This window comes from Panulirus ornatus, chromosome 57 (assembly GCF_036320965.1).
Source record: "Panulirus ornatus isolate Po-2019 chromosome 57, ASM3632096v1, whole genome shotgun sequence".
Lineage (NCBI taxonomy): Eukaryota > Metazoa > Arthropoda > Malacostraca > Decapoda > Palinuridae > Panulirus > Panulirus ornatus.
This window is the reverse complement of record NC_092280.1, coordinates 22,393,788-22,408,295: the sequence shown is the minus strand read 5'-3', so window position 1 is coordinate 22,408,295 and position 14,508 is coordinate 22,393,788. Positions and strand designations below refer to the sequence as shown.

The 14,508-nt window shown below is 39.5% G+C and overlaps 1 protein-coding gene across 1 annotated transcript in view; it reads left to right on the top strand.

Annotated features, from left to right (window-relative positions):
• Nucleotides 1-14,508, top strand: part of plx (PTB_TBC1D1_like and TBC domain-containing protein plx) — a 108,791-nt gene that overhangs the window by 38,509 nt on the left and 55,774 nt on the right. Inside the window, exons 12-16 of the mRNA XM_071694664.1 lie at nucleotides 275-391; nucleotides 2,864-3,074; nucleotides 5,150-5,288; nucleotides 6,849-7,105; nucleotides 10,979-11,118. Coding sequence (XP_071550765.1) covers nucleotides 275-391; nucleotides 2,864-3,074; nucleotides 5,150-5,288; nucleotides 6,849-7,105; nucleotides 10,979-11,118 — 864 coding nt within the window. The remainder of the gene's footprint in view (nucleotides 1-274; nucleotides 392-2,863; nucleotides 3,075-5,149; nucleotides 5,289-6,848; nucleotides 7,106-10,978; nucleotides 11,119-14,508) is intronic.

The window sequence follows — 14,508 nt, the reverse complement described above, 5'->3', positions numbered from 1 at the left end:
AAATAGATTGGAAGACCCTGAGAATGAATGTGGGGGTTTTCATCTAGATCAAACTTTTGGGCACATGTAACATAACTCTTCTCTCATAGAGTTTTTAACATCTTCCATTGCTTGTTCATCTGTATTGTTTGGTAATTCTAGTATCACGCCTTTCCACCTTACCATTCCGGTCATATGCTTCGTGAATCATAGCTTCTTTTTGCACACACCTCACTTAGCTTAAGTGTCCTTTTATAAGTATAGATTTTGTAATGTTTAATGAAGTTTCACTCAGCCCTCAGCAAAGCCTTCACTGCTGTGCATGAGGCACAGGTTCGTGAGCGTCAGGAGAATCTCCTATGTGAGCAGTGCCCAATGAAGTGGTTCAGTCAGCTTTGTGCAGAAGTTGAAGGTAAGTTAACCTTTAGTACCCAAGTTTTTCATCCATATTCGCCATTTCCCGCATTAGCGAGGTAGCATTAAGAACAGAGGACTGAAATCATGTAATTGTATCTGTATCTCTTGACACCTGTTCCCTCCTGTAATTCCCCAATGGGGATGGACATGGCAAAAGAGTCTCTGCAACTAGTGAACTCCAGTGCCACTTCTTAGCCTTTAGTGCCTCACCCTCTACAGGCCACTGGCAAAGGGCATCTCTTGTGTAGTGTTTCCAGAAGCTCCTGCCCAATGTTCCTGCTAACTACTCCAACCAAATGTTCTGACCTCTACTTCTACCTAATGCTCCCACCTAATCTTCATACCTTCTGCTTCTACCTAATGCTCTTGTTGTATATCAATATATCACAGAGTGGCAGATATAGGGTGTTTGGGTCGAAATGGTGTGCAAAGTGAGAGGGTTAGGGAAAATGATTTGGTAAACAGAGAAGAGGTAGTAAAAGCTTTGCGGAAGATGAAAGCCGGCAAGGCAGCAGGTTTGGATGGTATTGCAGTGGAATTTATTGCAGTGGAATTTATTAAAAAAGGGGGTGACTGTATTGTTGACTGGTTGGTAAGGTTATTTAATGTATGTATGACTCATGGTGAGGTGCCTGAGGATTGGCGGAATGCTTGCATAGTGCCGTTGTACAAAGGCAAAGGGGATAAGAGTGAGTGCTCAAATTACAGAGGTATAAGTTTGTTGAGTATTCCTGATAAATTATATGGGAGGGTATTGATTGAGAGGGTGAAGGCATGTACAGAGCATCAGATTGGGGAAGAGCAGTGTGGTTTCAGAAGTGGTAGAGGATGTGTGGATCAGGTGTTTGCTTTGAAGAATGTATGTGAGAAATACTTAGAAAAGCAAATGGATTTGTATGTAGCATTTATGGATCTGGAGAAGGCATATGATAGAGTTGATAGAGATGCTCTGTGGAAGGTATTAAGAATATATGGTGTGGGAGGCAAGTTGTTAGAAGCAGTGAAAAGTTTTTATCGAGGATGTAAGGCATGTGTACGTGTAGGAAGAGAGGAAAGTGATTGGTTCTCAGTGAATGTAGGTTTGCGGCAGGGGTGTGTGATGTCTCCATGGTTGTTTAATTTGTTTATGGATGGGGTTGTTAGGGAGGTAAATGCAAGAGTTTTGGAAAGAGGGGCAAGTATGAAGTCTGTTGGGGATGAGAGAGCTGGGAAGTGAGTCAGTTGTTGTTCGCTGATGATACAGCGCTGGTGGCGGATTCATGTGAGAAACTGCAGAAGCTGGTGACGGAGTTTGGTAAAGTGTGTGGAAGAAGAAAGTTAAGAGTAAATGTCAATAAGAGCAAGGTTATTAGGTACAGTAGGGTTGAGGGTCAAGTCAATTGGGAGGTGAGTTTGAATGGTGAGAGGCTGGAGGAAGTGAAGTGTTTTAGATATCTGGGAGTGGATCTGTCAGCGGATGGAACCATGGAAGCGGAAGTGGATCATAGGGTGGGGGAGGGGGCGAAAATTTTGGGAGCCTTGAAAAATGTGTGGAAGTCGAGAACATTATCCCGGAAAGCAAAAATGGGTATGTTTGAAGGAATAGTGGTTCCAACAATGTTGTATGGTTGCGAGGCGTGGGCTATGGATAGAGTTGTGCGCAGGAGGATGGATGTGCTGGAAATGAGATGTTTGAGGACAATGTGTGGTGTGAGGTGGTTTGATCGAGTAAGTAACGTAAGGGTAAGAGAGATGTGTGGAAATAAAGAGAGCGTGGTTGAGAGAGCAGAAGAGGGTGTTTTGAAATGGTTTGGGCACATGGAGAGAATGAGTGAGGAAAGATTGACCAAGAGGATATATGTGTCGGAGGTGGAGGGAACGAGGAGAAGAGGGAGACCAAATTGGAGGTGGAAAGATGGAGTGAAAAGGATTTTGTGTGATCGGGGCCTGAACATGCAGGAGGGTGAAAGGAGGGCAAGGAATAGAGTGAATTGGAGCGATGTGGTATACAGGGGTTGACGTGCTGTCAGTGGATTGAATCAAGGCATGTGAAGCGTCTGGGGTAAACCATGGAAGGCTGTGTAGGTATGTATATTTGCGTGTGTGGACGTGTGTATGTACATGTGTATGGGGGGGGTTGGGCCATTTCTTATATGATATATTTTTACAAATCACAATGATACATGTAATATAAGGGTTTGCTGAAAACCATGAGGGAAAGCGAAACACAGTAAGTCCCAAGTGCACTTTTGTGTCTTATACCTTTAAGAGAGAATGAGGCAGAAGATCACAGCAGTCAGTACTTATTGAAATATTATGTAAAGAAACTTATCATTGGTACTGTCTGGCATTATATCTAAAATGAGGATTTTAGCCAGTTTTTACCTTATGTAGTTTGTGAATTTACCATTATATTATTTGGTTTATCATAGTTATGTCTTTAGTTTATTTGACTCCTTTTCATGATGATAACCATATCTCTTTTAAGGGTTACCAGCTGCCAAGGCACATATTACGATTAAGAAGCGTTTATCATCCCTTCCTGATGAAGAAAAGGATATCTTAATTGCTAAGTATGAGGGGGCCGAAACATCTGATACGCAATTACAGAACAACATTTTGATGATGCTTCTTAGGGCTCACTTCGAGAGCAAGCAGGCCACACACTCTCATACAGCTCTCCCTGGTGGGGGAGTCAGGTTAGTTTCCTGTATGATGTGTAATTGTTTTCAAGGTTTAGAGCTTTGAATAATGACCTGTAGAACACTGGTGAATGTGTCATGAAATAGCTTCTTTAGTCACCCAAGAAAGTACAAGGGTCCATTAAGCCCTACCACAGTTTAGCCAACCATGTTTACAATTTTCACATTTAGAATAATGTATTCCATTTTACCAACCACAGCATCAAATTCTGAGTATCTGTGGTTTTCCATGACTCCATTAAAATATACGCAAGCAGTTGTCACTTTTTCACATTGCGCAATAAGATGATGCAGCAGACTTCTCCATTGACACCACTGTCACACAATATGCTTCCATTGCATCCATTCCCCACTCATTCCTTTAATACCTTCAAATGAGATATCTAGCTGAAATCATTTCTTTCACTGCACCTGTCCATTTCTTCCATGGTCTAACTTTCCTTTTTTTTACCTTCTGCTATATGCAGAGTATCTTGTTGACCAGCCTGTCACTTGCCATATATACTACATGGCTGTGCCATCCTTAGAGATTTTCATCCATGTGCCATTTGAAACTTTCTTAATGCTGCATGTCCTTCTTTAGGTCTTTCTTTGGAACATTAGGTAGGAGCCTCTGCAAACACTGTGCTAGACTTGCCTTCTATCAGTGGCCTGTTAAGGGCTAGGCACTGAGGGCTAAGAAGCGCCACTGGAGTTCTTTAGTTATGGAGAGGCTGTTGCCATGGCCACCCCTTTGAGGGAGTCCCATTGCATCTTTCCTTGCTCTGTCCTTTAGTTCCAGCTACGATACACAAGTTATCCATCTCCACAGTTCATACATCCATGCTTCAGAGATGGGACAGGTGCTCCTTCAAGCAAGCTTCTTGCTCATTCTGTGATTAGATTTTTCCACATACATTATTAAAACAGTTCACTATTCCATCCAGTTCTTCTGATGTAGCTAACAACGCAGCATTACCTGCATACAGCACTGAGGCAACTTACAATCTGTTTCTCCATAATTATGTCGCAATCACCCTTTTTTGCTTTTATCTCACATAATGTTTCATTCATAAAACAATGAAACGATCATTAGGACATCACAAAACCTTGATAACCCTTCACATTTATTTGTAACTGTTTTAGTTTCATGATGCACTACTTCTGTTTTCAAAGCTTTAGACAACATTCAGAAGCCTTCCTTGTGCACCATAGAGCCAGAACTTCCCAGAGAGCTTTCCTATTCATTTTATGCCATTATGCCTTTTCAGAATCTATAAATGCTGCATACTTCTCCTTTTTCTTTAGAATTCTTTTTCTGCCTTTCTAATTGCAAATTACTGGTCCACGTATCCCTAAAAATGAAAATTTGGTCGTCTCACCTTTTTCCTACCCTCACCACAAACAGTGGGTTCATTAAGCCGTTTAACAAGATCATCACTATCCTACTATAAAGCCTGCGAAATCTGCGTGAGACTTATTTTTCTGATTCATACAGTCAATTTTACACCCCATTCCTTTACTCATTGGAAGAGTTCCTGCCTTCATCATGTCATTAACATTCTCAACACTTTTCCATTCTAATATACACACTTTTACAGATCCTCTGTACAATTATTTTACATCCTCTTTTCATCATCTTGCTTATCACTATCTGAACTACCAACTTTTCTTTCTTAAGGGTTTCATTGCTTTTCTTTCTTTCATCTTTGTAATATTTTCCTCATCTTTATGTCTTTTCCTATTCCTCCTTACCTCAGATCTACTATACCAGTAGACATCTCTTTCCCCATCATTTTTAGTCAGTTCTATAAGATACCCTCTCTGCCTCACACACACTTCATCCTTTTACTATGATCCTTCTCCCTAAAAGTAAAACAAATGTTTTGATGATAAGGGCTACAGTTAACTGGCTTACTTTGAAGTGATTGTTTGAAAAGAAGTGCATTTACTTTGTTAGAATTGTTAAACATTCCTTTTGTGAATCCATCTACCTTGACTGGATAGGATAGCATAGTATGCATTATAAGAGCACTTTATCAGAGTACAGAAGATTTTCTCATCAGTGAAATGGTTTATTCTTTCCTCACCAGGCCAGATAATCAGATTGGTGCTAACTTGGAATCTTCTCTGCGTCGAGCCAAGAAGAGTTTGACGACATCTTTCAACCAGCTCTTAAAACGGGAGGGTCGAGAGGGAGACAATACAGAGAAAGAAATTGTTAGTGAGGAGGTATGTTATATTTCTTTTTAAAGGAGAGAGAAAAATCCTGGAGGCGTCATATGTGTATGTGCATGACCTGCATTACTATTTGCAAAATTTGTTTGAATTTTGTGCTAAATGCTAGGCAGCTTAGAAAACGAACTTGAATGAATATAATCTTTTATACGAGCAGTGTTATGTAAGAGAAATTATTTTGATAAACAGCTAAGCCCCACAGACTACTGCATGGTTTGTGGGGCTTGGTTCAACCCATTGACAGTACATTGCCCCTAGTACACCATGTTGATCAAATCCAATTTATCCCATCCGTGTCTCTTACCCTTCTGAATAATCATTTTCATATATAATTACCCCAGGACCTATGTCTGTGAGAAAGTCCTGGTGTTACCCAAACTCTTTCTTGAGATTCCTGGAGCTCAATGCTGTGCTGATTCTAGTAGCAGGGAGAGGTAGACTCCTTTGAAGTGAGAAGTTCTTCAACGAGACTGTATTTCCAGTGATGAAGCTTCTCTAAGGGGGGACATTTCACTTGTAGTGTCACTTCAAGCAGATGGAGTCCGGTAACACCCCTTCCTTGAATATTCAGGCCTTAGTACTCCAAATTATATAAGTATATAGTATGTTGCCATTGCAGCCACTGATTAAAATTTAATGTGAATGTTCTGCCATGTTCTGTTCATTTGTGGCACACACAAAATTCATACTCCAGGGCTTGTAGAATTTGAATCCACTAATGGCAATATCCATCTACCTATATCTCTGATGCCTGTTCCCTTTTGGAACTCCCTCAAGGGGATGGCCACTTCAAAAGATCACCATAGCTGGTGAACTCCAGTACCACTTCATAGCGTTTTAGTGCCTCACCTTTAACAGGCCACTGGCCGAGGGTAACTCTAGTGCAGTTTCCAGAGGCTCCTACCTGATGTTCATACCAACTACTTCTTCCTAATGTTCCACCTTAATACTTCTGCCTGATGCTCCTACCTAATTGTTTCCACCTACTACTTCTAGCTAATGCTATTTATTCTGTTATCTGTCTATATCTTTGATGCCCATTCCCACTGGGAACTCCCATCAAGGGGTTGACCACGGCAAAAGTGTCTCCACATAGCCCAGTCCTTACATGTCTTCCCTGCATACACTATTCCATGCCTTCTTCCACCATTTCTCTCCCTCCAGTATTCTTCAGTTCTATTTCCCCAGGTCACAGGTTGTCTTCCTTTCACATTAACCCCTTTAATTGTGTAATTGCTGGAATTGCTCCTGTCGTATGTTCTTACCTACAACGTCTGTCTACTGCTCCTTCCATTTTGCCAAAGGGCTGGGCTAGTGCATAGTGCCCACCACAGGAAAATCTAGAGTTTCATTGAATGAGTTGTGTGAGTTCAGTGTTTTCAAGCCTTATGTGTGACAAGGAGAGATTGTATTTTTGCAGACAGAATGCCAGCAATCCACATATGGGTATTTCAAGAATAGCAGTGATATGAATTCCTTGCTGTTATTTTGTTTTTATCATTCTACTTGTATGATTTACATCCTGAAATATTCACATTTATTGTTGATTTCCAGGACCCACCTTCAAGTATCCCTGCAAATGTGATCGAGAAGCCTCATCCATTTCCAGTGCAAACTCCATCTAAAGTGCGTATGGAGGGGTTAAGTGACTCCCCTTTAGGGCATCGGCCACGATCTTCAACTGTTAGTTCATCAGGCGGTGACTCTATGAGGCGTGAATTTTTAGCTAAACGTGCAGCTGCAAAGCCAAAGTTGACATGTCCAAAGGTAGAAGTTGAACATGATTCTCAGGTGTCTCCTAAGAGGAATATGTAAGTATTGTTATATTTTATACTATTCTTATTTGTTTAGCATAAGCTTATGTTCTTACATTTCATCCATGTATCATTGTTCATCAAAGGAATTATGCTCTTTGCCATTGGTAATTGTTTTCTCTTCAAACTTTACACACTATTATGAACATTGCTGTGAAATGTCTTGCCCTAGTATCCCTAGAGTTATTGACACTGATTTTGGATTTTTTTTGTGTGTGTTTGTGTGTGTAATCCATACTCTTAATTGAGCAACTGAACCAAAATTTTCATGCAGAAATCAGTATCTGATCTAACCATGGAGCATGTGCCATTAATGATGACAAGCCTATTTAGTCTTTGAGACCAGTGTGACATTTGAGCAATCAAGAAGTTTGCACCTCATTTTGTTGGTGTGAATTGCTTTCATGGATGATGCTTCTCAGATTATCTTATTAACAGTCTTCTCTCAAGAGAATGTACACTACACAGAATGATAGAAGCAGAGTTGTCATTCCCAATGTCATTTTCAGTGTTTTAGAAGATCTGCTTCATATAAAAGGGATTTAAATCATTCCTTTGCATTACGAGCTCCACAGGTTTCTGTGGCATTGAATGTTTCAGTTTTTGCAAGATAGGAATACAAACTTCAAAGCAGGTTTTTTTCAGCTCTTAAAGCTAAATCATATGATCAGAGACATTCCTTCAGATCTGTCTACTTTGCTTTTTAACACACTAGCAAATTTTTTCATCCTTTTGGAAACCAAAATAAAACAGTCCTATGATATTTGTATTTGTATATGGTTTCTTCAAGGATTTTCTATTATGAAATGCTTGTTGAAGGACCAAGGAGCATTTAAGATAAGAGATGAAGTGTATTGATTTGTTCGCCCAGAGTTTAATGAATATGATACTGGGTATAAGGGATTTTTAGGAGGGTTGTGCAAGAGAAGACTTGGGAGATTCAGTGAAAGATTAGTGTAAGAAGATTATTAACTGCAGGTTTATGAATTAGATATAGTCAGTTTAAGACTGGATAGATGCAGTGTCATGATTGCATATTGTAGTGTTGTAGAGGTAGAAGTTAATGATTCATTTTGGGCATAGCTTAAATGGGTAATTGAAGGAATAGATCCTAAGAGACCATTTCAATAAGTGATCTGAATGGAATAGCAGAAATTAGATTACATGGTGTGCTTTCATTAAGTATGACACACCTATAGTGAACATTGTTCATTTATATCAGACATGAGGTATATACAGGTAATATGATTCAGTGGGTATGGATTACTTAGTGTGAGCATGGCAAACATTTAAGAAGCAGCATGCGACAGTGTAGATGAAATATGAGTATTGGACATATTGCACTCATTTTAGGCAGATGAATTATCTTAATTTGTTAAGATTAAGTCCATCAGAATATGACTAATCTTGTTTGTTTGATGTTTGAGTTCATTCTTTATTTTTTTATGATGATGCATCCTGTCATGCATGAATTGGATTGCATATGAACATGTTTAATGTTTAGATTTATGGAAAGTACCTGATTAATGGAAAACAGGATTTAAGTAGAAAGAATCAGAGATATTCTGGTTAATGATATTTAATACATGCCATGCTTTCAAAGAGACAAGTTCTTATGTAGCAAAACAAATAATTTGTATTATTGTAATTTTTTATCTTACTTTTCCCAACAAGAGCTTCCTATTCCAATTCTGCCATTGATGGATGTATGATTTTATTATGAGAGAATGGAGAATATATGTATTTGTTACAGATTAGCTACACAGAATTGCACTGAGCATATTACATAATTTATTTTTTTCCAAGAGTTAACGTTAAGGGAAGTCACTTCTGTTATCTGTTGTGGGGATGTCCATGCAGTGTTGCTGTCATAGTATCACTAATAAGAGATTCCTTTAGGGATTCTATTCAGGCTAGGTTAAAGATTTCATGTGGCCTTGAATATATGTTTAAGCTTATGAAATTCACTGATATAGATAAGTGATTTTAGCTGCAAGGGACTTAAATGAGTTGTTAGCCTATTTTGATATTTTTATATGGCATTTATTACAGGTATGTCAGTAATTATCAGACAGTCATATTTTGCTATGATGGATTATACTTATCAATTATTCTTTGACCACCTAGATGCAGCATTTGCTACAGTTCGTCTAACTTTAAGTCTTATTATTAAGACATATGGTTAGAGAAGAGTTGCATTGAATAAGATATTAATTTATTATGTATGTAGCAGCAACCAAGGGTTGAGGGATGTTTTGACAGGATGGGAAATTCACATTTAGATTATTGTGAGTAAGGCACTGGGTATGTGAAGCATAACTGAATGAGTAGTTGTGTGCAAGTAGATTTTGGTGGAGAGTGAACTCTGAAATATTTTTGAATATATGTGAAGAGAGGAAAGTGATTGGTTCCCAGTGAATGTCAGTTTGTGGCAGGGATGCGTAATGTCTCCTTGGTTGTTTAATTTGTTTATGGATGGGGTGGTTAGGGAGGCGAATGCAAGAGTTTTGGAGAGAGGGGCAAGTTGTGGATGAGAGGGCCTGGGAAGTGAGTCAGTTGTTGTTTGCTGATGATACAGCGCTGGTGGCTGATTTGGGTGAGAAACTGAAGAAGTTGGTGACTGAGTTTAATAAAGTGTGTGAAAGAAGAAAGCTGGGAGTAAATGTGAGTAAGAGCAAGGTTATTAGGTTTAGTACGGTAGAGGGACAGGTTAACTGGGAGGTAAGTTTGAATGGAGAAAAACTGGAGGAAGTGGAGTTTTAGATATCTGAGAGTGGATTTAGTAGTGGATAGAACCATGGAAGCATAAGTGAGTCACAGGGTGGGGGAGGGGCAAAGGTTCTGGGAGTGTTGAAGAATGTGTGGAAGGCGAGAACATTATCTCAGAAATCAAAAATGGGTATGTTTGAAGGAATAGTGGTTCCAACAATGTTATATGGTTGCAAGGCATGGGCTATAGATAGGATTGTGTGGAGGAGGGTAGATGTGTTGGAACTGAAATGTTTGAGGACATTATGTGGTGTGATGTGGTTTGATCGAGTAAGTATGAAAGGGTAAGAGAGATGCTTGGTAATAAAAAGTGTGGAAGAGAGAGAGCAGAAGAGGGTGTGTTGAAATGTTATGGTCACATGGAGAGAATGAGTGAGAAAAGATTGACAAAGAGAATATATGTGTCAGAGGTAGAGGGAACAAAGAGAAGCAGGAGACCAAATTGGAGGTGGAAGGATGGATTGAAAACAATTTTGAGCGATCGGGGCCTGAACGTACAGAAGGGTGAAAGGCGTGCATGGAATAGAGTGAAATGGAACGATGTGGTATACTGGGGTCGACGTGCTATCAGTGGATTGCACCAGGGCATGTGAAGCATGTAGGGTAAACCTTGGAAAGTTTTGTGGGGCCTGGATGTGGAAAGGGAGCTGTGGTTTCTGTGCATTACACATGACAGCTAGAGACTGAGTGTGAACAAATATGGCCTTTTTTTGTCTTTTCCTAGATCTACCTCGTATGGGGAGATGCTATTTCATGTATGGTGGGGTGGCAGCGGGAATGGATGAAGGCAGCAAGTATGAATATGTGCATGTGTATATATGTATATGTCTGTGTATGTATATGTATGTATACATTGAAATGTATAGGTATGTGTATGTGCGTATGTGGGCATTTATATATATACGTGTGTATGTGGGTGGGTTGGGCCACTCTTTTGTCTGTTACCTTGTGCTACCTTGCTTGTGTGGGAGAAGGCGATTAAGTATAATGATAATAATTATCGATTAAGTATAATAATAATGATGATAATAATATGTGAAAATGCTGTGAACGAACAATAATGTCAAATTTGTCTTATGTTCTGCACTCAATTTTCCTTAGTTTTCTTAAGGTGGGTTCACCTGCCCCACGAGGGTCCAGTGAAGAGGACAGTTCTGGTGACGGAAAACTTCAAAACAAGTCAGCAACTTCCTTCAGACATGCCATTCTTCAGAGAGTGGTCTCTCCACCAAAGAAATCAGGTAATAATTCTGTTATTTATGTTTTCACTGTAATTCTTGTTTTGTAAGAATAGATCAGCTAATCAGAGGATTCCCTATGTACTACCTACCGATTTGAAGGAGAGCTCTCATGCAGATTCTTGTCCTGGTATTTTGGTTATGATACATTTCCCTTATGTCCTTGTGTAGTAGCTTCTCTCTTGTTTAATTATTCCTTAGTGTTGTTCTTCAGTGTAAATTTCAGGTTTTTCCACACTCCATATTTCACTCATGTACTTTCCTTTTTGTTATTCTTTGCATATATTATCTGTCCATTTGGCATTACTTTCTCATCATGTCATCTACACAGAATCGTGTTACCCACTTTTACTACTGTCTGAATATAATTGTATCTTGAAAGGATGGAAAACATTTTGTTTTCCTGTTAAAAGAATTGATAATGATTGTAATGGTGATGATATTATTGATATCCCTTGGGTAGGGGAAAAGGGATTTTACCTTTGTATTCCCTGGATGTCATGGAAGAAAGAGGTGGGACTGCAAATCTCTCACCTTCTTTTATTTCACTTTCTAAAAGATGTAACAGAAAAAGGAACCAAGTGAGGAGTACGCATCCTCCTTAAAGGATCAGGCTAGGTGTCTCAGTGTGTTTGGATGTACCCAAGATTAGAAAAAAGATGAGATAGGTAGTATGTTTGAGGAAAGAAACCTGGATGTTCTGACTCTGAGTGAAATGAAGCTCTTGGGTAAAGTGAAGAATAGTTTAGGAATGTCCTAGGAGTAAAGTGAGGGATTGGTTTGAGTGCAGGAGTGAAGGAAAGGGTAGGTAAACTGATCAAATGGGATTTGTGCGATGTGAAGGAGTGCAGGGAAGTGAGTTTCAGACTTATGTGGGTAAAGATAAAAGTGGGTTGCAAGAATTCATTGATTATTAGTACTTATGCAGTTAGCCATGAGAAGGAGGGTGATGAGAGGCAAGTGTTTAGGGAGCAGCTACATGAGAATGACAGCAGTCTTGTTGCTGGAGATTGGGTTATAGTGATGGGTTATTTGAATTTAAGAAATAATGTGGCAGTACAGGGTGAAACTGGGGGACATGGGGTATTCATTAAGGTGAATAGGAATAGTGAACATCTTGTGGAGGTGTGTGCTGAATAAGGTCTGGTGATTGGGAATACTTGGTTTAAAAAGTGGGATATACATAGTACACTAGTATAAGTCTCAGCTAAACGGGCCAGGAGTAGGGGATTGATAACCTTCCCCTCCTTGTATTTCAGTTTCTAAAACAGGAACTGAAGAAGGAGCCGAGCAGGGAGTGGTCATCCTTCTGTTAGGCTTAGGTTGGGGTGTCCAAATGTGTGTGGATGTAACCAAGATGAGAAGAGAGAAATAGGTAGTATGTTTGAGGAAAGATACCTGGATGTGCTTGCTTAAAGCTATAGGTTAGGAATGGTTCAGAAATGTCTTAGGAGTAAAGTAGGGGCTGGGGAGAGGACATGAGCTAAGGAAGGAGTAGCTTTACTGAGGTGGGAGTGAGTGAAAGTGTAAGGAAGTGAATTTTAGACTGATGGAGGTAAAAAATGAAAGTGGATGATAAGAGAAAGGTGATTGCTAGTGCTTATGTCCTAGGCCATGAGAAAAAAGAACATGAGTGGTAAGTGTTTTGGTAGTGGTTGAGTGAGTGTGTCAACAGTTTTGATGCAAGAAACCAAGTATTAGTGGAAGGTGATATGAATGTGAAGGTGAGTGATGTAGCAGTTGAGGAAATAATTTGGGGGCATGGGGTATTCAGTTTTATGAATTGAATTGGTGAACAGCTTGTGGAGTCATGTGCTGAAAAAAGGACTGGTGACTAGGAATACCTGGTTTAAAAAGAGGGACATAGACAAATATATGTAACATTATTGATAACATAATGATTGATAGGCATGCAAGAGAGAGACTTTTGGATTTAAATGCTGAGAGAGGTAGCTGATGGGATGTTTGATGACTGTCTTTTAGAGGCATGGGAGGTGTGTAGAACTTTCAGGAGAAGAGGAAATGATATTGGTGAGAAGAGAGTGGTGAAAGTAAGTGAGCTTGGAAAAGAGTTTTATATATTTATTATACTTGATCGCCGTTTCCCGCGTCAGTGAGGTAGCATCAGGAAATAGACGAAGGACGGCCCATCCACTCATACACACACATATATATTTTTTTTTACTTTTTTTTTTTATCATACTTAATCACTGTCTCCTGTGTTAGCAAGGTAGCACAATGAAACAGATTAAAGAATTGCCCAACCCACCCACATACACATGTATATACATAAACACCCACACACGCACATATACATACCTATACACTTCAACATATACATATATATATATATATATATATATATATATATATATATATATATATATATATATATATGTGAGAGGGTTAGGGAAAATGATTTGGTAAACAGAGAAGAGGTAGTAAAAGCTTTGCGGAAGATGAAAGCCGGCAAGGCAGCAGGTTTGGATGGTATTGCAGTGCAATTTATTTAAAAAGGGGGTGACTGTATTGTTGACTGGTTGGTAAGGTTATTTAATGTATGTATGATTCATGGTGAGGTGCCTGAGGATTGGCGGAATGCGTGCATAGTGCCATTGCACAAAGGCAAAGGGGATAAGAGTGAGTGCTCAAATTACAGGGGTATAAGTTTGTTGAGTATTCCTGGTAAATTATATGGGAGGGTATTGATTGAAAGGGTGAAGGCATGTACAGAGCATCAGATTGGGGAAGAGCAGTGTGGTTTCAGAAGTGGTAGAGGATGTGTGGATCAGGTGTTTGCTTTGAAGAATGTATGTGAGAAATACTTAGAAAAGAAAATGGATTTGTATGTAGCATTTATGGATCTGGAGATGGCATATGATAGAGTTGATAGAGATGCTCTGTGGAAGGCATTAAGAATATATGGTGTGGGTGGCAAGTTGTTAGAAGCAGTGAAAAGTTTTTATCGAGGATGTAAGGCATGTGTACGTGTAGGAAGAGAGGAAAGTGATTGGTTCTCAGTGAATGTAGGTTTGCGGCAGGGGTGTGTTATGTCTCCATGGTTGTTTAATTTGTTTATGGATGGGGTTGTTAGGGAGGTGAATGCAAGAGTTTTGGAAAGAGGGGCAAGTATGAAGTCTGTTGTGGATGAGAGAGCTTGGGAATTGAGTCAGTTGTTGTTCGCTGATGATACAGCGCTGGTGGCTGATTCATGTGAGAAACTGCAGAAGCTGGTGACTGAGTTTGGTAAAGTGTGTGAAAGAAGAAAGTTAAGAGTAAATGTGAATAAGAGCAAGGTTATTAGGTACAGTAGGGTTGAGGGTCAAGTCAATTGGGAGGTAAGTTTGAATGGAGAAAAACTGGAGGAAGTAAAGTGTTTTTGATATCTGGGAG